This window comes from Malaclemys terrapin, chromosome 5 (genome assembly GCF_027887155.1).
Source record: "Malaclemys terrapin pileata isolate rMalTer1 chromosome 5, rMalTer1.hap1, whole genome shotgun sequence".
Classification (NCBI taxonomy): Eukaryota; Metazoa; Chordata; order Testudines; family Emydidae; genus Malaclemys; species Malaclemys terrapin.
The window spans coordinates 114,845,585-114,871,664 of NC_071509.1; the positions used below are offsets into that span (position 1 = coordinate 114,845,585).

Here is a 26,080-nt window from a genome sequence, read left to right on the forward strand (position 1 = left end):
CAGCACTCTTCAGGGGAGGCCCACCGCACAGTTTGGCAAACACTGCCTGGTGATTACTCACAGAGAAGTGATGCATTCCTTTAGTGCTGCTCAGGCACTATCCTCCCACCCCCCAACTTGAATTTAGAAGAGAATATGGGGGAAGAGGTGAAGTAAAGCCATGACCCAAAGTCATTTTGTTAGTGAAAATGTACTAATGGGTGAACATCACAACTTACAGCAGATTCTGCAAACCCCAACCTTCAGTGAATACCTCTCATTCACACCAGTAGGCCTGTTGAATTCAATAGGGCTTTTTGCATGGGTGAGTGCTATTCAGCAGGAGTCAGGGCTGCAGTTTCTGGCCCTTTATAATTGACATTACTTTTGGTTTATAGTGCACACAGTTGTGAATCCAGTTCTGAATGTCTTACAGGAAAACAAGGTTTGCATTTGTCAGTAAAGATTTAATTAGTGGCTTTCCCTGGTTCTTGCAAGGAAGGCAGTGGATTAAGCAAGCAGAACATTATTGTGCATGGATATCAACATCAAGAAACAGTTTCACACAGTTGCTCTTGGCAGAGAGCTGCACAGCTTAAAATCAATGTTTCATGGTTCTTATTTTCAATCAGTACAAGTCCACACGTTTTGTCAATTCAAGTAAATATAAAAAAAATTCCCAGGGATGGACTAGCGTACAGCTGTGCTGGGTTCTGGTGCTGCCAGTGTTCCCAGCTGCTGCTGCATCAGAGTATTTATTCCAAAATAATGCCGTAAGAATAATATAAAAACCAAACACCGCACAATAGTTAGTGTAACAGGCCCCAGTTCAGCAAAGCACTTAAGCAGCTATTTAAATTTGAGCGCATTTAAATCCATCTATAGTCAGCAAATCACTTAGGGACGTGTTTAAGTACTTTGCTGAATTGGGTCGATAATGCTTGTATGTCGGGGATTTTTGGAGCAGCAGGAAGAAAGTGAGCCTGATTCATCACTACCTAGCATCTTGTAGTCATTTACTCCTGTGAAAAGTGGGTGTAAAAGGCCACTGTGTCAGAATGGTAGCCTCTGTGCACAGATATCAATGACTACAGCAGGTGCAAAACAGGGCAGAATCAGACCACATGTTGTCTCAGTTCCTGACAGTAACTATCTGCCTGTGATTGTGAAAGAACGATTGGCCAAATTCAGACTGATGTAAGTGGTTGCCAGTTCTGAATTTGACCCTAATGTAATCCAACTTTCCAGGCAAAAATATACCTCAGGGAAACTGGAAGATTATATTTTTTTCTGTTTATGCACAAATATGGATTTAGGATAAAGTTTCTGGTAATGAAACACATGATGTTATTAATATGAATGACTAGTTATTCATACACTATATATGTACAGTCATGATTAAGTCTGGATACAGCTGCTGAGAAGCTAAAGTACAGCCAGTGTTAAGCAGGTAGCTGCTAGGCACCAGGGACTGCTTTTTTACAATACTGATTATTTATTATGCCTGGTGGGATATCTGCACTTTGACTGGCTTCCCTGTAGTACAGAACTGACAACATTACTATTTGCAAACACAGGCTTCACTCAAGTGGCACTAAAAAGAGAAGAGGTGGGGCAAGCACAGCTTTAAAAAGGAATGGGGAGTCATTCCCAGTTTGTATATAAAGAGAAACTATGTTTTAGGAGGGATAATACCTATAGATAGCTACCCCCAAACTCATTTAAGGTCCGTGGTGGGCACTTTCACAGCTTTTCTGTTTTTAAGATTTATTCCACAGCTTTGCTTGTTGCAAGGAAATTTGCAGTGATCCTCGTGAGCTTTGCTTTTAAGCTGTGTTAAATTTGTGGCAAGGGTGTCAGGCATTTCATACTTGACTTAAGAAAAAAAAAGAAAAGAGAGAGAGAGAGAGGAAACGTGTGTGTGGAAGAAATCTTTCTGGAATTTCCTCAAAGGTTGTAGTAGGGACTGAAGTGACAAGAAAAGCAAGACAGGGATAAAAAACTGTGGGGGATTGTGAAAAGATGTCCCATTGCATAAAGCTGGCTGTTGTAGAAACACTCTGGGAATACACATGTTCATCTTGTCGTGGATATGACTGAGTACAAGCAAGTTGCTCTCTATTGACAGTTCAAAAAGCATAAGATTATGTTTCTCGTACTTACTGCTTTTTTGCCAGTATTTTTCAAAATTGATTTTGTTAGCCTCTCAGTTTTACAGCACTGGAACTGTCCCAGGGGATACCGATTGGGGAATGAAAACTCCACTTGTATAGGTAAGTAAGTGACTTTTACTTTAGACCATTCAAATGTTAAGAGAAGCTGCATTTTTTTATCCTCTTACCTGAGTTTCATGTGCTTTTGGTTTTTACGTAATGTGTTTGCGTTACTATGATTGGCTTGATAAATCAACTTTTATATATTTTTGTTTCCCACAACTAACAGGATTGCTAGTCCTTTATTTTTATACCAAAACTAGCCAATGCCAATTTAGCTATCTGAAAGCAATCTGTAAGAGAAAGATTAATATTATTAGTAAAGAGATTTGAACTGTCCCTGGTTACCCCGTTCTGTTTTTATGTGTGTCTCTGTAATGTGTGTGTATATCCATACACTTTTTTATATATATATGTGTGTGTGTATATATATACACACACACACACACACACACAGAGTGATACATATATAGACAAATACATATGTCTATATATGTATTATTTGGTGTGTGTGTATATATAGAGAGAGAACTTTTTTTAAAGATATCTAGCTTACATCTCATGCTACATGAGTCAAGAACCTATTTGGTATCATATTATGCTAAAAGGCACTGGTAAAAATGGATGTCATGGTAATATTAGTTTCATCTTAGTGAAATTAAGATTTATGAATTGGGAGCCCTTTCTCCTGGCAGCCTGAAGTTGAGGACAGAACTTTAAGATTGTGGAAAGGCAGAGCCAGTGCTGTATTGGGCTATATGGCAAGGGAGGGAGGAAAAATTCTGGAAGTTTTCAAGGAAGGAACCCAAATATTAGAAGCTAACCCCTTTCCTTGGTTTTCTAGTGCGTCAGAAGCTTTGACTCAGTTCTTGACAAGATTCCAGTGATTTAATAACAGGTGCCTCTTGGTATGTTCTGCCAAGAAATGGCAACTTGTAAACAGAACACGAAAGCATTCATGCTAAATGTCTTACTGTTAAGAAAAAAGGAGCAAGACATACAAGTACAAGGTATACAAATAATAAACTTACCTGAAGGCTTTTCAGAGACTGAGGTGCATTTCATCACTCCTTTGGGAGTTCAGTATGATGCGTAAACACATTGTATGGGCCTTATTGTGTTCTCTCTTACACGAGAATAAGCCTATTGAACTAAAGGATGTTTCCTGGGTATAATTTAGAGCAGACGTTGGCCACTGAAGTTTAAAAGTCTATAAAGATGCATTCTTTCTTCTTTTTCTTGCAGTTGACTCAGTTGTACCTTTACTTTATATTTATTAATCTCCAGAAAAGTGAGAAATGCTTTGCTATCTCCTCTTCTTTTCTATAGAGAATGAGACACACTCCATTCTATTTTTCATACTGTACTTGGAGAGATTTCTTTTTTAAACACCTCAACCACCAGAGCAGCTGGCGAGTAGCTCAGCAAGACACTGAGGAAATAGTCATACAATCTGTAGCTATAAAGTAACCTGGTAGAAGTATGTATTTTTTGCAATAGCTAAGCCTACGAGTAGAATATGTGATCACGGGTGTTGTATGATGTCAAGTAACATGTTGCTGTTCAGAGTATATGGAAATTGAAATGAAATGGGCTGGAATCTGCGCTCAGTTATAGCCTATTGGGGTTGCGTGGGTGTTATTGAGGGCAGAATTTGGCACAGCGCATAGTAGTGAAGAACAACACTTATGTGGAATGGCTTTTGAAAAAAAGCCAATGCTGTCTTGGGATGCATTAGGCGAGGTATATCTAGTAGGGATAAGGAGGTCCTGCTTCCGTTGTACAAGGCGCTGGTGAGACCTCATTTGGAGTACTGTGTGCAGTTCTGGTCTCCCATGTTTAAAAAAGATGAACTCAAACTGGAACGGGTGCAGAGAAGGGCCACTAGGATGATCAGAGGAATGGAAACCCTGTCGTATGAAAAGAGACTAGAGGAGCTTGGGTTGTTTAGTCTGACAAAGCGAAGGCTGAGGGGGGATATGATTGCTATCTTTAAATATATTAGAGGGATTAATACAAGGGAGGGAGAAGAATTATTCCAGCTTAGTACTAATGTGGACACAAGAATGAATGGATATAAACTGGCCGTGGGGAAGTTCAGGCTTGAAATTAGACGAAGGTTTCTGACCGTCAGAGGGGTGAAATATTGGAACGGCCTTCCGAGGGAAACGGTGGGGGCGACGGACCTGTCTGGTTTTAAGATTAAGTTAGATAAGTTTATGGAGGGAATGGTTTAATGGTAAAGCATAGTAGTCAAGGAAAACCAAGCAATGGTAGGTAAATAGTATAATGGCTGACAGGGGTCAGGCTGGAGACTCTTGCCTATATGCTCGGGGTCTTACTGATCGCCATATTTGGGGTCGGGAAGGAATTTTCCTCCAGGGCAGATTGGCTGAGCCTCTGGAGGTTTTTCGCCTTCCTCCGCAGCATGGGGCAGGGATCTCTAGCAGGAGGGTCTCTGCTGATTGAAGTCACTTAAAACAGGATTGGGGACTTCAACAGCAGAGTCCAGGGAAGGGGTAGGGATGGTTTTATGGCCTGCAGCATGCAGGGGGTCAGACCAGATGATCATAATGGTCCCTTCTGACCTTAAAGTCTATGAGTCTATGAATCTTTTAAATCCCTCTCTTTATTTTCTTCTGACACAAGATTTCAGTTATGTGACTGTAGAACTGTTAATGTTTGAGTCCCTGCAATAATTACACGAATCTGATTAGCAAATAAAAGGTGCTTTGCAAACATGTGCCGGGAAGCTGAGGGCGGGTGCTGAAGGCAACTGAGGGGACAAATGTGGAGAGTGGGTCTCATGACTCATACTGGCAAACTGTGAACAATGACAATGCTAGATAGAACTTGACAAACATCTTTGTCATCTGTAGGTCATAACAAATATACCGGTTATTAATCAGTGCTACTGACATTGTCTGTTTTCCTGTTAACGTATCAGCATCACATCAGCCATAAAGGCCTTCACCAAAATGAGAAGGCAACAACTCTATAATTAGTGCTTTTTGCAACAGCTCTCTCTTTATCAGAAAGAACACAGGCTTTTCTAGATTTGTTGTTAAATTTTATTACTACTGATTCGGGGCTAGCTTGGGATAGCCTTATTCACACTGTAGTACTTTACTCCTTGAATTGTTTCATTGATTTCAAGGGATGTTCAAAGATCAAGGTGCTACTTATTGTAAAGTTATCATAATCTGGCCCTAAATATTTTAAAATAGCTTTGTAAGGCAGTTTATTTGAATCCACCAAATCAATGAATGGCCCTGCCCCCTCAAGTGAGGGAGGGGCCACAGAACCCAGAACTCCATAGATTATTGGGAACAAGCAATAAAAAAACCAGGGAGACCAAAACAAGGGCTTATTCGGTCCCTGGACCAAATCTTCTGAACTGTAGGGGAGGAAGAGGATGTTATATACTTTATTCTGTAATTATAAAATTATATCACCATTTACAAAAAATTAATGGTTTTACGCCCTGAACCCTTGTGGGTAGGGAAGCACCTAGTCAGACTGCAGGACTGGGGCTTTAGTTACCAGTTGGTAACTCATCTCTCTCTCTCCTAGATCTTAGTGAATACATGTAAACTTTCACCTGTACAGGAAAAGCAGTTTCAGCCATACAGGCGTTGTGCTCCTTTGTACCACAGTCAGAATGCATACCCAGTGTCAGGTTTCTAGAGGAGCTTTACTTCCCAGCACAGTAGACAATCATTTACCTGCATCACTCATATTTTTGAAAGAGCTGTAGTACATATGCTACTACAGTTGTTTGCTTATGTTTAGTAACCTTCTGCCAGCCATGCTAGTTAAACATTTTGCCTTCATAATGCATGAAAGGACATTTGATGGGAATCTTGAAAATACTCAACAGAAGATATTTTCCACAGGGGTCTTATCCAAATCTCATTGAAGTCAACTGAAAGACTCCCACTGACTTCAGTGGGCATTGGATCAGGCTTTATATGAATAAATACCATCTTTATGGATTAAAATTTGCAGCATCGTTGAAAATTGAGGTATGAACAAGAAATAACCAGGAAATATTGACAAAGTGTCCTGTGGCACCTTATAGACTAACAGAAGTATTGGAGCATAAGCTTTCGTGGGTGAATACCCACTTCGTCAGATGCAGTGGGTATTCACCCACGAAAGCTTATGCTCCAATACTTCTGTTAGTTTATAAGGTGCCACAGGACACTTTGTTGCTTTTTACAGATCCAGACTAACATGGCTACCTCTCTGATACAGGAAATATTGGAAACTAATATCACATCTCTCATGGGGCCTTCTCCTGGAAGGTGCCAAGTGCTCTCAACTCGCATTGACTTCAAGGATAACATTTCTTGTCTAAAGGAACTTTGGATGGTGTTTTACTAGGGACAGGTAAGTCAGACTGATAGAATGAAGCTATCTTAGCTTTCCTTAGCAGTATTTTGTTTGGTGAGGACTAGCAGGCATTAGTGTTGTGTCCAGTTTTATGTTAAGATTTTCAGAAGTGGACAGTGATTTTGGGTGCCTCAGATTTTAGGTGTCTAGCTTGACACACTTTTAAAAAGGCCTGATTTTCAGAAAATGCTGAGCTCTTTCAAAAAAGGGGCAAAAATAACAATGAGATTTACCTTGGAAAAAGGCAAGCTAATAATAATAATAAAATTAAGAATGCGTTCAGTAACAGAGAAATAAGGGAAGTAATGATTATTGGGTGAAATTTTTCAGACAAAATTTTTTTTTGAAGAAAAATGCAGATTCAGGTTGACTGAAACATGTAGTGAATTCTTGCTGAATTTGCCAAATTGTTTTGGTCAAATTTTTTTTTTTAAATTGACACAATTAGTTTCAGTGTTTTTGAAATTAAGTATTTTGATTCAGAATAACTTTTTTGTTTTAGAATGGTAGTTCAATTTTATTTTAAAAAATAAACCCTCAAAAATAAACCTGCATTTTGGGTTGTATGAAATGTTTTTTGTTTGACGCCAAACAATTTTTTTAAAAACTTTTTTGGCTGGTCAAAACATTTGAAAAAATTTCATTTCATGTTGCCCTGAAATGATTTTTGTAAATTTTTCAGTTCAGCCAGTGATCCAAAAAATTGATTATTTGCATAGCTCTAGTAGAGATGCATCAAAATTGGATGTTTGATTCAGAACACCTGTAAGGACTGTGTATCTGACTCTCTGGATACTAACTTGCCCTTACCGTTTGTTTTCCTGATCCAGCCCCAAATTGAAAATAGCCTGTTTGCCAGTTCTGGCACAGACATGGCCACGCTCTTGAGATTTGGGTCCAAGATTGAAAAAGTTTAATGAAGACAGTTTCTTTCTGTGAGATTTCTGCCATTTTTAGTTGATAGCCCTTAAGAGCAGCTTGAGAGATTTTGCACCATTGACACTCAGCCCAAAATCTGATTCAGTTTCATACCCAAACCAAAGCTTAAATTCACTCTGCTTTCAGATCCAAAGGCCACCTCCTTGGCCCTACTCCACTGAAAAAGTCCAAGGATCGATAATCTCTGTATCATACTTACATGGCTCCTGTTATCATAGTATATCAGAACCTTCTGATCTTTAATATATTTATCCTCACAACACTCCTGTGAGGTAGGGCAGTGCTGTTATATCCCAGTTTTACAGATGGGGGCCTGCGGCACACAGAGACTTAGTGACTTGTCTATGGTCACACAAATAGTCTATTGCAGAGCAATATAATATATGCATGTAGTATAAATGCATTAAACCTGGGTCTCCCTGGTTCCAGACTAGCACCCTACCACTGGACCATCCTTCCTTCTGGGAGCAATGGACAGGTGATATACATGTTTGCAATTATTATTATAACAAAATCAGGATTCCTGTAAGTGTGCTAGGTGCTTTAATGGAAAAGATATAAGCTCATAGGGGCAAGAATCACCAAGGTATTGCTCATGTCTCTTAGATTGGCCACAAGTACTTTATTGCTGTGGGTGCTGTAGTAGATGCAGTCTAGATGTAAAGTTAGCAGAACTATCAAGCTTATCACAGCTCACTGTGTTATTGCATATCTTTGGAATAGCCTTGGACATATGGTGTATCTGTCAAGAGAAGCTGGTCAAGGGTCCACATGTCAGAGGAAGGTTAAGAAGCTGACCCTTGGGGTCTTTTTACCAATGCCCAATAGAAATATTAGCCTTGATCCTCCACTGCATCTGAGCTCATGTCTAGGGGGGTGAACATTAGGGAGCTCATTAAGGCTCCCTGATTCTGGATTGGCAGACTCCAGCATGAGTTAAAGAATCTAGGGCTGCCGTGACTTAGACCAATAAGGTTCCCAATGGAGCTGGGGAGGATTGGCAAGTTGCCTGTTTCTTTCCCCTAACCAAATGACCTCCTCTGCTTTGCCAGTGTCTTCTCCCCACATGCTGAGTGGAGGGCAACTTGTGCAGCTTTATGCCAGTGAGGAGTCTCCCTTCCACTGGAGATTTCTCTGCGGGTCTGAATGGCACACAGTAACCCAAGTAGAACTGAGAATCTGGCCCATAGTCTTTTACAGATGGACAAGCAGCACGCTTGTTTGTTTTGCTTAATTAGCTCATCAGAATTGATTTTGACACCTGCTCCTTCGATTCCACCAGCCTAAGACTCAAGAGGTCGGTGTTACAGTCTCAGATTGGCATGCCAGTTTCTGCTGCTACTTCATAGTAGTGCCATTTCTTTTTTCATTTCTTGCTCTCCTTAGGCCTTTAAACAGTACAATTTTAGCATAAGAGGTCACCACTGGGATTTTTTCATCCTTCAAATGAATTTTATGTTTTTGCTTGTTGATAAAATTGTGATGGTGACTGGGCTGAATTAATCTCCGGTGGAACTCCACAGGAGCCAAACTTCAGTGAGGTCGCATTTGTAAGTAAATGAAGGCAGACTGACTCACAGCCTTCACACACACACTGCTTCTCTGCATCCCTGCCAAGCATGCTAATGCTTCACCTTCTCTGAGCAGAGCATTTCTCAGGACTCTCAATAAACTGGAATATTTGAATGTAAGGGCATTGAGCATTGCCAGCATCACGATGACATGATTCATGGTTTTCACCGATTCTCAAGGCATTCTCTGCATAAAGAAGTCTTTGACTACAGAGCAGCACCTCATTCTTCTATTTAGAGCTGCCTGTCAGAGCACTGCAGACAGCCTTTGTGTTCACTAAGCCGATTTCTTTCACAGGGAAAAGTTCTCATTAGTTGTTGCTGGGATACATAAAACAGCTCCGGCAGGATGTCAGCTGCACTTCCCTTTGGCACAAATAGTGCAGGTGAAGGAGAATATATATGTTGCACCTGGTGGGCAGTTTTAGGATCAGTTTCTCCCAGAGTTTAAGAAATAACCTTTTTACTTCTTAAACTTTGCACAGAGAGGAGCGACCATATTCAGTATTGGGCTATCGTCTGTTTTACTGCAATACGATGAGAACATACACAGAGACCCAATACATTCAGTAGTACCCCTGTGTACTACTGGCACCGCATCTTTGCCATTGTAATAAACGTTCTCTGATAGCAGAAAGTGGGTTACTAATATGCCTCTGATTTTATATTCAACAATTATTCTTTAACTATAGCATGCTTTCAGTTACGGTGCTTGTTCACTCATCAGGGGGATTTTCTTTTTCATGTGAACTTTGGTGGTGATGAAAGGTGCCAGATTGACGGCCATAAATTCTGAAATTCCTCGTCTGTCCGCAAAACAAATACAACAGAGGGAAGTGTAAATTCCCTCACCCTCACCAGCCAGTGTGCCCTTACGTGGAGGAACTATTTCTTAGTTTCATCGAGTTTAAGGCCAGGAGGTAACAGTAGATCATCTAGTCTGGCCTCCTATATAACACAGGCCATTACATTCCACCCAGTTACCCCTGTTTTGAGCCTAACAACTTGTGTTTGACTAAATTACATCTTCCAGAAAGGCCTTCAATCTGGATTTGAAGACATCAGCAGATGAAGAATCCACCACTTCCCATGATAGCTTTTTCCAGTGGTTAATCACGCTCTCTGTTAAAAAATTGTGCCTAATTTCTAATTTTAATTTGTCTGGCTTCACCTTCCAGCCGTTGGTTCTTATTATCCTTTCTTTGCTAGAGCTAAATGGTCCTGTAGCCCATTAGCAGTCCCTCAAATGATCCAGTCCCTGCAGATGGGAGTTACAAGAGTTGCTCTTATTAATACTAATGAGAGTCAAGTATCAGAGGGGTCGCCGTGTTAGTCTGAATCTGTAAAAAGCAACAGAGGGTCCTGTGGCACCTTCTGTTAGTCTTAAAGGTGCCACAGGACCCTCTGTTGCTTTTTACTAATGAGAGTGACACTCACCTATACTCCCCACCCCCCTCTAGTGCTCCTGTGAGAGAATACACCACCAAAAGTCGATTCCTTGAAGAACAAGAGGATAAGTTCCATTCATAATGCTGGGATGAGTCATCAATTATATTGTATACATGTCAGCTGGTCATGTCTGATAGAAACACTGGTTTCTGGGAGGGCACATTAGTTACCAATTTTTTTTGGTTGTTGTCTTATCTGTTGCTCACAGGTGCCTTTCACTGGTACTTAATTTGCTATGTCTGGTATATGATGTAGTTTGGCTCTTGACCCTCTAGACTGAAAGTGTCCAGTTAAGTGGTTACTCTGATAAGACAAATTACTGCATGATTCAGAGGGTTTTGGAATGGATATTTGATTACTCAACAGGAATTTAAAATCAGCTTTTTGCTGTGTATTCTCAGACTCATACAAAGCTTGTTTTTACATTGTAGTTGTGTGGCATTTTATTTAATGTCAAACAGCATTATGTTTAATGACTAAAGGCTTGTCTTTGCTGTGTATATTTGATGGAAAATAATATTGAAATTCACTGTAGCTTAGCTTGTAAACATTCCTCTTTGAAACGCTTTTTCTCCTTTTATTCTCTCTGCATCAACTCCTTAGCCAATCTCAGGGCTGCAGGCAATATGAGATTGCAGGGTGAGCCCCCCTCAAACCCTCATTCTCCTTTGGTATTCACGGATTACTCCCTCTTTGCCAACAAACAGGCAAACATTTTTCATGGCAATAGGTGGCACAGCCTCAGAAAAGCTATGACTGGCTGCTGGCTATTTGTAGGGTGATTTACTTCACTCAGGAAAGGAAAGGAAAGGTTGCAGCAGAACAAATAGGAGCTGCTGCTTGGATCATCAACCTTGGGCAATTGAAAATGCGTTGCATGCAGCCTTTATCCACCACTCTTGTGGGGCCCAGCTGAGTAGAGCTTGGTAATGCAGGACAGTTGCCATATTCTTGATCCCTGCGTGGCACAGAGTGGCACAATAAACCCATCCGAGCTAATGTATCCCTCGTTGCTTCTGTTTTAAATAGAGACAGGTAATTAAATCACAACAAGTGAAAAGTACTTCACTTAGGAAGGAAAAATCAAATGCACAACTACAAGACTGAGAATAACTGGCTCTGTGGTAGCACTGCTGAAAGGGATCTGGTGATTATGGTGGAGCTCAAATTGAATATGAGTCAACAATGTGATGTGGTTGTGAAAAAAGAAAATATCATTCTGGGATGTGTCATATGTAAGACGAGGGAGGTAATTGTCCCACTTTTCTCAGTATTGATGAGGCGTCAGCTGGAATACTGTGTCTGATTCGGGGTGCACACTTTAGGAAAGATGTGAATAAATTGGTAAGAGTCCAGAGGAGCGCAACAGAAAACACCATCTTGGCCACTATGGATGTAGAAGCCCTTTACACCAACATTTCCACACAAAGATGGACTACAAGCCGTCAGGAACAGTATCCCCAATAATGTCACGGCAAACCTGGTGGCTGAACTTTGTGACTTTGTCCTCACCCACAACTATTTCACATTTGTATACCTCCAAGTCAGCGGCACTGCTATGGGTACCCACATGGCCCCACAGTATGCCAACCTTTTTATGGCTGACTTAGAACAACGCTTCCTCAGCTCTCGTTCCCTAACGCCCCTACTCCACTTGCAGTACACTGATGACATCTTCATCATCTGGACCCATGGAAAAGAAGCCCTTGAGGAATCCCACCATGATTTCAACAATTTCCATCCCACCATCAACCTCAGCCCAGACCAGTCCACACAAGAGATCCACTTCCTGGGCACTACAGAGCTAATAAGTGATGGTCACATAAACACCACCCTATACTGGAAACCTACTGACCATTATACTTACCTATATGCCTCCAGCTTTCATTCAGACCACACCACATGATCCATTGTCTACAGCCAAGCTCTAAGATACAATCACATTTGCTCCAAACCCCTCAGAGACAAACACTTTATCAAGCATTCTTACAACTACAATACCCACCTGCTGAAGTGAAGGAACAGATTGACAGAGCCAGAAGTCACCTACTACAGGACAGGCCCAACAAAGAAAGTAACAGAACGCCACTAGCCTTCATCTTCAGCCCCCAACTAAAACCTCTCCAGCACATCATCAGGGATCTACAACCTATCCTGAAGGACGATCCTTCACTCTCACAGATCTTGGGAGACAGGCCAGTCCTCGTTTACAGACAGCCCCCCAACCTGAAGCAAATACTCACCAGCAACCACACACCACACAACAAAAACCCTAACCCAGGAACCTATCCTTGCAACAAAGCCTGTTGCCAACTCTGTCCACATATCTATTCAGGGGACACCATCATAGGACCTAATCACATTAGCCACACTATCAGAGGCTCATTCACCTGCATGTCTACCGATGTGATATATGCCATCGTGTGCCAGCAATGCCCCTCTGCCATGTACATTGGCCAAACCGGACAGTCTCTACTCAAAAGAATAAATGGACACAAATCAGACATCAAGAATTATAACATTCAAAAACCAGTTGGAGAACACTTCAACCTCCCTGGTCACTCAAATACAGACCTCAAAGTTGCAATACTCCAACAAAAAATCTTCAAAAACAGACTCCAACAAAAAATTGCAGAATTGGAATTAATTTGCAAACTGGACACCATTAAATTAGACTTGCATTACACAAAGTAAAACCTATTTCCCCGTGCTAATTTTTCCCCCCTACTGTTACTCACACCTTCTTGTCAACTGTTGGAAATGGGCCATCCTGATTATCACTACAAAAGTTTTTTTTCTCCTGCTGATAATAGCCCACCTTAATTGATTACTCTTATTATAGCTAGTATGGCAACACCCATTTTTTCATGTCCTCTCTGTGTGTGTGTGTGTATATATATATATATATCTTCCTACTGTATTTTCCACTGCATGCATCTGATGAAGTGGGTTTTAGCCCACGAAAGCTTATGCTCAAATTAATTTGTTAGTCTCTAAGGTGCCACAAGTACTCCTCATTCTTTTTGCTGATACAGACTAACATGACTACCCCTCTGAGAAATGATAATAATTTAGGAAATCTGGTCTATGAGGAAAGGTTAAAAAGGCCTGTTTAGTCCTGAGAAAAGACTGAGGTGGACCTTCTTAACAGTCTTCAAGTATGTAAAAAGGACAGTAATTGTTCCCCATGTCCGCTGAAGGTAGGACAAGTAGTAATGGACTTAATCTGCAGCAAGGGAAGTTTAGGTCAGATATTAGGAAAAGCTTTCTAACCACAAGGGTAGATAAGCTCTGGAATAGGTTTCTAAGGGAGTTTATGGAATCCCCATCACTGGAGGTTTTTAAGAACAGGTTGGACAAACACCTGTCAGGGATGGTCTATTTGGTCCTGATTCAGCACAGCAGGGCTGGACTTGATGGCTTCTCGAGATCCCTTCCAGTCTGACCTTTCTATGATTCTATAATTTGATCCTCCCAAATGGCAATACTGCTGGCACTCAAATTAAAGGCCCAAATCCTGCAGCCTTTATTCATTTGAAACTGTTGTGTTTTGACTGACAAAGGGCTGCAGGGTTTAGTCCCAAGCATCCTAGATGCAGCTTTCTAATAGCTATAACTATCCTAAGAATCTGCTTAGCAACATGTTGGAAGGAAACTTTTGTTGAAGTTGCTCTTTTGTCTAACTTATTTCAATGCATGTACGCCATGAAGGGACAATGAATCTGCTTGACCTGGCCTAACAATGTGACGTTTAGGGGACATTCACAGTAGCATTTTGCAGAGTTCAATGTGGTAGGCTAATAACCTTCATGTAGAGGTTTAGGAAGAAGGAAAAGAAGGCTTTCTTTGCAAAGGATGCATATTGAAATAAATGATATACAAAAGGACAGCATGGTAGGAATCTGTCTCAAAAGACTACTATCAAAATCAATCATATAACCAGATATTTCAAAAGAAAACATTTAGAAGAAATTGAGGAGAGGGGCTTGATATATAATAATTATTACTAAGCTTTCTGAGGAAGTAGCTGTCTAGCTAGAGGTTTATGAAGTCCCCACTACTGTAGCATGTGAGCACCTTGCAAACAGTAGTGAACTTCTCCTCACAACAAACCCAGGGTCTAGGAAAGTTATTATTCCCATTTTGCAGTTGGGAACTTAAGGAACAAAACAGCAGAACTTCCATTGTATAAAGATGGCATAGAGCCAAAGTAGCAGTTCTGTGCTTCTTCCACCCAGCCCTTAGTAGAGGGGTCCTGTCTGAGGGATGAGTGGCATGACCAGGGTGAATCTTTGCTCCAGCTATCTCCAGTTGCCAGAACAGCATATTTGGGCATCTACGTGTAAATTAGAGCAGTCTTTAAGCGACTGTAACTACGCTAGGGAGTTAACAGGCCTCAGAATCCAGGGGGATCATAAAAGTGGTATAAAAAAACCACGTGTGCCCCATGCCTTCTAGAGCTGTGCTAAGCACATTTCAAACACTGCTCAGAAGCTGGATCAAAATTTGCTGTTTATTTTCCTTCGGTGTGCAACATATTGAGAATGAAATAAGATGGGGCACTTTGGCTCATAGTTCCCAGATCTGAATGCCAGGGCTTACTTAGTAGAGCGTCCCTGGCTTTGGAATTCCGTTCTCCCATTGGTCTGAAAAGTGAGAGTCCATTCACAGGGCAGAGTACGTTGCTCATCTGTTTTTCAGACTTTTCCCTAAGTGCTCATGGTGATGGCTGGATTATCTTTAGGGCTAATGTCATCCAGCATAATATTATGCATAAAATATATGTAAATTTGTCCAGTGACTGATGGTCAGATTTCATGAATTCAAAATAAAAAAAATGATGCCACTGATTCTGTCACTAGATTTTGTATTGGTAAAGAGCAGGAGGAAGTATGATTTTATGGTTCTCTTTTGTTTTATGTTGCAGAGTTCCTCTGTGTAGCCAGCTAAACATGTTGGCAATCCGCTCTGAACCACATACTGCTGTGTGTTTCACTGTATATTTGAGTAAAAGGCTTGTACATGGGTAGAAGGCATTTCTTGTTTTTCTCTATACTGGGCAGCTACAGAACTTTTGGAATGGGCTTTATATGCAGTTGTTATTATTTGTCATGTATATACCGCTGTACGGCTCATGCTGTCTAACTTGGGGAAATATAATACACCGAATAACAGTTTAATAAACAATAGGTGCAGATGTTGGAGCTCTATGCCAGGAGTTTTTTTTTTAAGGAGAAAGGGAAGTTGCTTGTCACAAGAGAAGTGGGAGGCAGTTCAAAGCATGGGGGCAGGATGGCATGATAGAAGGTGTGAAGCAGAGATTGAGGGAAGAGAGTTTGAACAGAGCAAGGGGAAATGAGTTTAGATCTGGGCTATGTTTTCAAAAGTCTCGATTCAGCCTTCACTTCTCCGCACAAACACTTGTAATCACCCTTTTTGATGCCAAGTATCAGAGGGGTAGCCGTGTTAGTCTGAATCTGTAAAAAGCAACAGAGGGTCCTCTGGCACCCTTGAGACTAACAGAAGTATAGGGAGCATAAGCTTTCGTGGGTAAGAACCTCACTTCTTCAGATGCAAGACTTGCATCTGAAGAAGTGAGGTTCTTACCCACGAAAGCTTATGCTCCCTATACTTCTGTTAGTCTCAAAGGTGCCACAGGACCCTCCGTTGCCTTTTTTTGATGCGTTATCCCTTATTCGTATAAATTCTAGAACTTACAAATGCAAAATCCAGTTTCATGAAGTCGGTGCTTAATTTGCACACACAGAGGGGGTTTGTATTTGTAAAGTCTGTTGTTTTTGCGCTAAAGTGATAGTGTGAGAAACCTGTGCACAAAAATGATTTGTGCACACACAGTAGTGCACGTCCCAAGAGAAGCCACATTTCAAAATGTAAACCTGATTTATTTTACCCACTGAGGAGCAGCTTTTCCTTCACAGCCCAGCAGCTAAGAAAAGGATTGGAGCACCTCCTGACATAGTTACCTTATACTGATGGTTCTGATTCAGACATATCTGAAGCACTGAAAGTTGCTGCCTCTATGGTATCTGCTGTTGGTGCCTTTGTGCTTGAAGACACTGGGGCAGAGATTACACTCTCCAGTGGCTGAAATGGAATTACTGAGGAAGGGGAATGTAGAAGCCAATAAAAGTGGAAGTAAGATCGCCTGTATTGGATCACTTCCACGTAAGCAAGGCGGTTTATTTGCAATTAAAAAAAAAGATAGATTTAATGCTGGGTTTGCTCCACCTAATTAATTGGAGAAATTGTTCAAGAACAGCTGAGTTTTGTGAAAAACTTGAACCTTTGTTATGATGCAAGGATCAAGGTCAGTTTCTTGAGCTATCTGGAGAGGAAGTGCAATAGCTGTGTCCCTGATTATCGAAAGCACCTTAAATCAAGTCTCTCTACCGGTATACTGCGATGCATGACTAGGAGTTTTCTTGATCATATTTGAACTAGAGGAGTATGCACACAGCCTTCAGTGAATTCCCAAAGCCCTCTTTCAGTTTGCACTGGGCTAAAATTAAAATTTGGGATGGGTTCTCCAGGTTTTCTCTTGTTTGGTTGTTGCAAAGTCTAGGTCAGGAATATAGAAGGAAAATCCTCAGCAACCTATGCAGTGACTATAATTCTCTGAACTGTATTCCTGACTTTTTAGGAAAAGATGTGTTCAGGAATCTGTGTCCTTTTTGTCTTGCAATCAGTTGCAACCCTTTTCAAATGCTCTCTTGCTGCATTTTCTGTTTGTACATTCTTGTACTTACCATGTTGATAAATTGCCAAAAAGAAGCCTTTGATATACTTTTTTCTCCCTTCATAATGGACAGAAAAATGGATTTTATGCAGGGTAAAAGTCATTAATTAAGAGCACCTTATATGTCTGTACCAGTTAGCTTCCTCTAATGTACGCTAACAAATACATAAGACCCTGATGGTTCTAAGCGCTGAACACCTACTGAGTGTTGCCATAAGCTGCATTTGATTTCAGTCGGAACTGAGGGCTCTCTGTATTCTGTGGATGTGCTCCTCACAGGAGTGGTCCCTAAGTGTTTAATTCCTTTCCCCATATATACCACCAAATAAAACCTGCTCTTCAGGAATGACCTTATTTTCCAAAAGTCCTTCACTCTTGTAGCTGTTGCGTCAGTCCCGATAATACAGCATAAATACACCAAGCATTTTGTTGATTCCTGAAGGCTCTAGACTAATCTGTCAGTTAAGAAGTCAGTGTTTCTAACTGATTCACTGGTTGCACTGGACTGGTGTTTGGTTTGGGCTTGTTGCTCTCAGAACTCAAAGGGTCTGATTTTAATATGCAAGACTCAGCTGAATCCCAAATGTCCTAGATGCACTTTAAAATGGGAATGCCTTGACATTCAGGAACAGAGGGTCCTGTGGCACCTTTGAGACTAACAGAAGTATTGGGAGCATAAGCTTTCGTGGGTAAGAACTTCACTTCTTCAGATGCAAGATGCAGGACCCTCTGTTGCTTTTTACAGATTCAGACTAACACGGCTACCCCTCTGATACTTGACATTCAGGCATGTTTTACAATGCCTACTGCAGAAGGGGAGGTTGTGGGGGGAGAACTGGCAGGGAGAAGTCAGGCAGCTGCAGACTGAGGTAGTGTGTCAAAATTCATTTAGCAAATTATAATGTCAACCTCAGAAACAAACAAGAGCAGGGGACAAATACATTCCTTTTTGCCTGTGAAGCTACTGAACATTAGTTTAGAATGGAGAGTTGTTAGTTACAATGGATAGTCATAAGATAGAAGGGGGATTTCCCTGGCTTGTCCCTTACAAATAAATCACTGAACAAACCCCTTGTAGTAACAAAGCTATATAATATGATTAATGGAATGTCATTCTGTGTGGTCACTCTGAAGCCTAAAATGTCTGAGTCAGTGTGCACAATGAAAATAGCTGCAAGTATGGGTTAGAGTTCTTTTTGATCAAAATATCACCAGGTTTCATGGCCTGTTACTGTCCAATTTTGAAGTTCTCAGCCATTTTGATTATGAATTACACTTGTGCAGCATACAGCTAGAGAGAGGCATGTATCTATGCCATGCCAAGAGTCTTCTAGACCATTGTGATAGCAGAGGTAACAACCAATCACCACCCTTACTCTACGGCTAGTTTCAACAATTTCAGCACAACACAACCCACTCACAACAACACAACCGGCACACACAATAACCCCAAATACACACATGCCCTCTCTGCAGCACACACCCTTCATTCGCCTCCATGCACTCCCAGCACAACACAATCCACACACAAATCAACACAACTCTCTCAGCACAACACCCACAGTCTCCTACCTCACTTATACTTACCATAAGCTTGACTGACAAAGCCACAGACCCATTGCTAATGATACCATATAGTCATCCTACTCTTTTAATAATGGGAGATTAAAAATCTGTAGTTAACACGTTATAGTATAGACTAGCTGAGTCATATACATGCTTTCTTTTAGTATTTTTTTCTGTTTTGCCTGCTGAATTCCCCTGTATGTACTTGTATTTCAGATATTGATGAATGCCTTGAAGGTGGTCTAGGTACTTGTGGCCAAACCTGTGTCAATGTTCCAGGGTCCTATCTGTGCTCCTGTTTGCCTGGCTACACTCTGGATAATGACAAGTGGTCCTGTTATGCTGATGGTAAGATAATATTTTTAAATTGCTGAAAGGAGCTTTATCATTTTATCTATCAGTATAGCATCAGTTCACAATGTGAAAACATTCCAGGCTAGTCTGCTCCCAGCACTGACTTGACATAACTCAGCTATTGGACAAGGAGTGGGAAAAAGTCATGTGCTGATTAAACAACTGCCACAGCTAACATAAAATTAAAGTGGAAAGTGAGCTTACTGGAGTGGGCCCCTGCTCTGGTGTTAGCGTGACAGTTCACACACAAAACATAAAGTGTGGTTGTGGTAAGAAAAATGAGCATGTAAAAATGAATCCTTCTTACTTAACAGACCAGCTCCCTGTCTCTGTGCAGAGTCATAGCATCCATTCATTCACCCACCCCTCTCCTAACTAACCCTCCTAATATTATCGCTCCCTCCCCAAAATCATGGCACTAACATGACATTTGCTGCCATCACATTGTTCACTGTCTGTGTGTTCTACCCCTTTCCCTTATACCCTGTCTGTCTTGTCTATTTAGAATGTAAGCTCTTTGGGGCAGGAACTGTCTACTCTTTTGTTTGTAGAGTCCTAGTTCAATGGGATCCCAGTCTTGGTTGAGCGCTAGGCACTGCCTTAATAAACTTCTCTCATGTCCAATACTGAGCACTTGTGACCAAATCAAGTTTGAATACATTTTACTCCTGGTAACTTCCCAGTGCCAGTATAGCTAAGGAAGACTGAACTGGATTGGGTCTGGCTCACAAATCAACAACAGAATTGTTAGCTCTTTTCTAGCTTTAGCATCTTCCTCACACTGTTGATGAAGTGTGAGCCAGACAGAAACAAGCTTGACTTTTGGATCCCAGGCTGAGGTCACAAGGCTACAAGCAGCACAGACCGTTTAAAAGAAGCATTTTTATTTTATATTTACTTGTCCAGATCAAATGTACATAGTTTACACCAAGGAGAGGAAAATAATGTAGCCTCACAATGCCATCTGTGCACAGATGCTTTTCGGAGAACAGTCCCACATTAAATTGAAAATGATACCAGAGAACATCATTATTTTTATAAGGGATAGTTTCAATGTTTAAAACACTATTCCAAAAGGGCTTCTGGAGCTGCTGTTTGGGTAATTTTCTGTGCTTCTTTGTAAGAATAATACGAGTATCAAGCCCTAGTCCTGTATCTTTTATATCAGATATAAACAATCTGTATCAGATATGATATGTGGACAGTCAAAGGAGAGGTGGCTTTTCACTTCAGGGATTGTCAACATGGGGCAGAAGCCTTGCAGCTCATATCTCCATCTCTGGATATAAATTACTCAGTAGGAAACCCATCAAACAAAATTCCTTCATGTTTTATAGATTGTAAACACTTTGGGGGCAGAGACTGTCTCTTTCTGTCTGTTTGTACAGCACCTGATACAATGATGCTCCAAACTTGATTGGTGTCTCTGGATGATAACGTAGTATAAACATTAAATAATAACAACAACAACAGGGAACCCAAACAAAACAAAATTCCTCAATGTGTTCAATTCCCTTTCAGTTAGAGCCCTCAATTAAACTACTGTTGTGAGCAATTCACTGACTGGAGAGGACAAAAACAAAATATATGTAAACTCTTGGTCAGTGGAGTAATTGGCAAAAATGCAAGCAGTACAGCTGTCAGGTTCCTGAGACAAATCAACCTTGCTGCAGTTCAACATTCATTTACCATTTATGTAAACCAAGTCTACATAGTTGAAATAGTCTCACATGGATTTGCGCAGTGCAAACAGCAGAAAAAGAGAGTCACTAACATCCTAGAAGCAGCTGTTATAATTGGGTAATACCTTGAAAACTCCAAGTACAAAAGAGCCCATGATACAAATCAGTGTGCTGGTCAACTTCCTCATGTACAACAATAAACCAGATCTTGCGTTCCGGTCAAAAACTGCTGCCTAACCTGCTATTCGAAAGCAGAATCAAACTCAGAATCCTGAGGGGTAAGGAGTCCCATTATCTTGATGGGAGGTGGATAAGGCACAGAGTTTTATTTGTCTACCTTCACCTTGCAAGTGTTATGCATCTTGAGGACATCTAGTTCAAGTGTATAGGAATGATGACAACTGAGTTTAGAACCAAAGCTTATGCCTAATATTAAAAAGAATTTTTAAAAAAGTTTATGAAACCTATTATTGAAACTGATGTACTTATTCATCCTTGTGAATGTTAAAAGTATGTCAGTGAAAACTGGTGGTAGGGTGTGGGTTTGAGGGATTTAAAATTTCCCCTTCAGTATTGGAAACTAAACCGAAGAGGTGAATGGATGACTATTATAGCTGTAATATATATGGGGGTGATTCCCATGTTACACATTTCAGGATAACTTTATTAATAGATTTTGCATGCATCTTCCCCCTCTTCATGTGCTCTGACCAGTTTCAGACACCTTTTAAACATACACACACAAACTACCTTTAAAATGTTTATTGCTTTCCCCTCGAAATGTGGTTTGGTGGCAAATTAATTATTAGGCAGCAGCCTGATATGCAAGACATTTTTAAAAAAATGAAAGGCTGAATTATGACTGGCATAATGAAGCTCCTTCTCTCACCAGCATATCAGTCAATAAGCAGTTGCTTGTACTACCTGAGTGAAAAGAAACGTGTACTGCTTGCAACGCTGCACATGTCAAACTGACCCTGTTTGGTCCCAGTCAGGGGGTTATCATATCTCTCATCCCTTCTGACTCTGGCTAGAGCCTCTAGGGCTGTGCTGTTGGGAATGCATGGTGATAATTTTCTATCAGGGTAGACAGCCTCTCTGCTAAAAGCCCTCATCTCTGAAAAAGAAATCCACAAACACGTTGAGGTATGGAAATGCACAGTTAGAGCACCCAAACAACCTTAACTCTGCCCTATAGGGGGAATCATGAGGGTAAAATAAATCTAACAAGACCATAAATTGGTTTAATGTAAATTGGTGCCACAGACACACTAATGTACAAATCAAAGTCATATGGCTATTGCATAATGTCACTACAGGGCAGAGTTAAGGTTGTTTGGGTGCCCTAACTATGCATTTCCATTCCTTACCTTTAACCTCAGTTCTGGATTTCCTGAGTTTAGGATACTTGCAGCACTAATTAGTAATGTGCTCTCAACCCTAACTTCATCTTAATGTGGATTGTGTCTGGGAATTAATGGTAATAACTAGTGGCTGCACGAGTCTGTATGTGCAGCTCTTTCCTGGTGCCCATGAGCTACCTATGCTCAGACCTGGCCAGTCTCTGCTACTCTGCACCAGGACCTTCATCCCCCAGTGTGGAGATCTGAAAGGTCTCTCTGGTTCTCTCTCTGTGGTTAGGGCTCGGACTGCTCTAACCAAAGAGAGAGCGATCTAGGAGGATACTAACCATACAGATGCAGCCACTCAGGGCTAGTCAGTGCTGTAGCCATCTCTCTCTAGGCTCAGGAGATGGGGAGCCCCCATCACCAGCATACCAATGGGCCAGGAGCTCAGCTAGAGCATCCCCCAGCTGCTGGTAGGAGGCAGCCAGATCCCACTCCCAGCCCAAGGCAACTGGTGGCAGAGCCTCAAGGGGAAACTAGAAATCCCTGAACAACAGCTCAGGGGGAGCCCGCAGCCAGCAGGAACATAGGAATTCCTGTGTTCCTAAAGCTTGTTCTATGCTGCCCTATCAGGTTTATCAAGAGAGTTGCTGTTGTCTGTGTTATTAAAGAGCTCCATATTTATCAAATATCCAGATTAGAGCATTGAATCATTTGTATGAAGTCTTCAGATTTCTGGGCCCTGAGAGGTATGCTATAGTAGACATGTAGGCATGTCAATTCTTGAAAATCTTGGCTTTACTCAGTAATTGCTTTATTTTGATTTTCCATTTAGTAACATCGTACCTCTCAGGTGCTAAAGCTCAAAGATGGCCCCACACAGTTTGACTGAGACCCAAAATGAGAGTCACCAAAAATAGTATTCATCCAGGAAACTTAAAATGATGTGGGATTCCATCTTTCAGTGTAAATAACTCTTTCTGTATTCTCTGTTTCATGAGTCTGTAATTTTTTATTCTGTTGATTTTCAACAATAAAAAGTGAGGGGGCATCACATTTGTGTGAAACATAGATAACCCTGGGACTAAAATGGGTGGTGACCCTTTGAATGCAGAACATTGTGAGGTATGAGTATTATAAGTTCCTCCCAACTCTGTGATGGGCATAGTGCTGAAAAGAATTTAGTGTCATGAAAGAAAAATACCAATGTATGACCACATTTCTTCCCTCCCTTCCCCCCCAGATCCTGCACCATTCCTAATTTTTAGCCATGGAAATGCCATCTTTAGAATTGACAGAGAGGGGACCAATCACGAACGGCTAGTTGCCAATGCTGGCGTATCAGTGCTCATAGATTTTCATTACAAAGAAGAGAAAATGTATTGGGTGGACTCTGAAAAAGGGCTTCTGCAACGAGTGTACCTGAACGGCACAAAACAAGAGGTAAGCTGGTAATTGCCATGGGATTCTCCAAGAAACCATGTATAATAACAAATCTGATGTGAGGGGCTACTCTTCAGATACAGTGGTGCAATTTCTGCTTACAGATTTGCAATTGTAGCATTGAAGTGTGCGTCCCTGGCACACTAGCCTTGGCAGCAACAGGGAGGTCTGTGTTCAGTGGGCTACCCCACTGGCATTCACAATACATGTGATCTCTTTAATAAGGTGAGGGGATGGTGATAGAATAAAGGCTATGGGGAGGAAATTCAGACAAATCTAGGTTTGTTGTTCTCGCAGACAGTACTAATTTCTGCCAGCTTTAAATATATCACTGGAATTGTGGGATTTTCTCAAATAGACTTTTTCAGAAACCCAAGCTGGCATGGCTAGCATGAAGAGAATGTACATAACTCCCATGACATTTTTCTTGAAACTACTAATTGAGACCTAAGGTTACATGAACACTCCTTTCAGTATTACCTCTCTTGCTCAGAAACAGCTGTGCTCTATATCTGACTAATGTTGTGTGGCAAAGACAAAGGAACTTCAGCACTTCCAGACCCCAAGATGCTGTCAGTTCTGCAGTGGACTACAATGAACACCTCATAGGTGAACTCCTGTGTCTACATGCAGCCTCATTGACTTATCCTGCATGTATGAACTTGAAGGATTAGGGCTTTTTCCAGTGTGTGAATGGATATTTTATAGCTTAGGAAATACAAGATACATTTTGGTAAAAGGAAAATCTGGGCAACTTTGGGATACCCCTGCCTGATTTTCATTTGAGAACAGCTCATCCTTGCTTAGCATGACTTAACTCAATGGTTTGTGCTTAAAGATGTAGGTGACAGGAGGAGAGAAATGCAGCACAAATCAAGGTGATTAAAGAGCAAGCAAGGAAATCCAGTCTCTGTGGTGCCATTAAAAAGAGGCCAGCCAGTGGATTTAAATGGAAGCCTCAATGTGTTTGCAGGTCACTAGTTTGTTTGGTGATGACTTCCGGATGGTAATTTGGGTTGGGTTTTTTTTATGTTTTTAATTTCTGTTTACAGAGACTACGCTATGTTGAAAAAGGTGTTGCAGGGTTTGCCATCAACTGGATAAATCAAGATATTCTTTGGGCCAACCACCAGAAAGCAACTATTGAAGCAACTGACATGAATGGAAACAATTCCCGAGTCCTTTTAAAGGACGTAGGTCATCCCACAAGTATTGTTGTTGACCCTGGGAAAAGGTAACTCTGCCTAAGTTTATAAATTCTTCGAATCAGTCTCAAAATAACCAAATGCTCTGATGGCTTCTTGTAGGCTAACAGAACAGCTTGCGTACAGTATGTTGATCAAATGTCAAGTGATTGTTACAACTTCCCCAAGAACACAATAAAGATAAATAGGGTGGCAGGTGGCAGCAGTGTACTGGAGTCCAACACAGAGACTGACCTCCCTAGTTCATCATTAAAGTGAGGAGAAAGAGCTCTGATTGCAGGGGAGAAGATGGGGTTAGGTCAGGGGGAAGAGGAATGAGGAGGTTATTGGTTATCAGGGAAGGAGCCAATGAGGCCTCAGTTGATGGAGGTGGAGGACTTAAGGGGAATGAGCTTGATCTTCATTTGGTAAAGCAGGAAAGATGCCTGAAAATGCTGAGAAGCCCCAATCTAGAACACAGTTCATATTAAACATATAGTACTTACCGTATATACTCGTTCATTAGCCTGTTCGTTTATAAGCTGATCCCCCAAGATGGATAGGTAAAAATAGCAAAAACTGTATGACCCTTTCATAAGCCTATATTTCAGGGGTTGGCAAACTTTGGCTCCTGGCCCATTAGGTAAGCTGCTAGCGGGCCTGGACATTTTGTTTACCTGGAGCGTTCACAGGCACGGAGCTAATGCCAAAGTGGTTTTCTTTGTTCCCCTCTTTCTATTATATTTGCCTCCAATTTTGGTCAGCTTGTATACCGATTGTAAAGCTACTGACTGCTGTTACTGTTCTATAAATGTTAGTGTTTTAGACTTGATAAGGGAGCTTCTCTAGGCTCAAAACAATTTACATAGAGAGCCACTCAGAGATGCATCCATGCAGGGAGATTTGGCTGGTCTGAAGAGATATTTGTATTTGTATCATCACCCTGAATACACTGTGCTGACTTCTCTTAACTGTGTAAAGCTCTTTCATTGGTAACTTTTAAAATAACAGCAGAGGAGACATTGAGATACTCCATATTGATATGGCAATAAAATATTTTTGTTGGCACTTTTTATTTACAATGAAGCCACTCATCACCGCTGTCGATTTTAATGTTAAGGCTCACGTGTCCTCCTCTTTTGTACTTACACACTAACCTTCTTTTCATGCTAACCAACAATATCTATATTCCTCACAGGGTT

The 26,080-nt window shown here is 41.1% G+C and overlaps 1 protein-coding gene across 2 annotated transcripts in view; it reads left to right on the forward strand.

The window, feature by feature from the left end:
- The first annotated feature begins 1,506 nt into the window (after nt 1-1,506).
- The window catches only part of EGF (epidermal growth factor), a 102,916-nt gene continuing 78,342 nt past the window's right edge, over nt 1,507-26,080 (forward strand). For both annotated transcript variants that reach the window (XM_054030391.1, XM_054030392.1), the window contains exons 1-4: nt 1,507-2,252; nt 19,086-19,217; nt 23,495-23,694; nt 24,747-24,928. In XM_054030391.1, the coding sequence (XP_053886366.1) occupies nt 2,126-2,252; nt 19,086-19,217; nt 23,495-23,694; nt 24,747-24,928 (641 nt within the window). In that variant the 5' untranslated portion in view covers nt 1,507-2,125. The remainder of the gene's footprint in view (nt 2,253-19,085; nt 19,218-23,494; nt 23,695-24,746; nt 24,929-26,080) is intronic.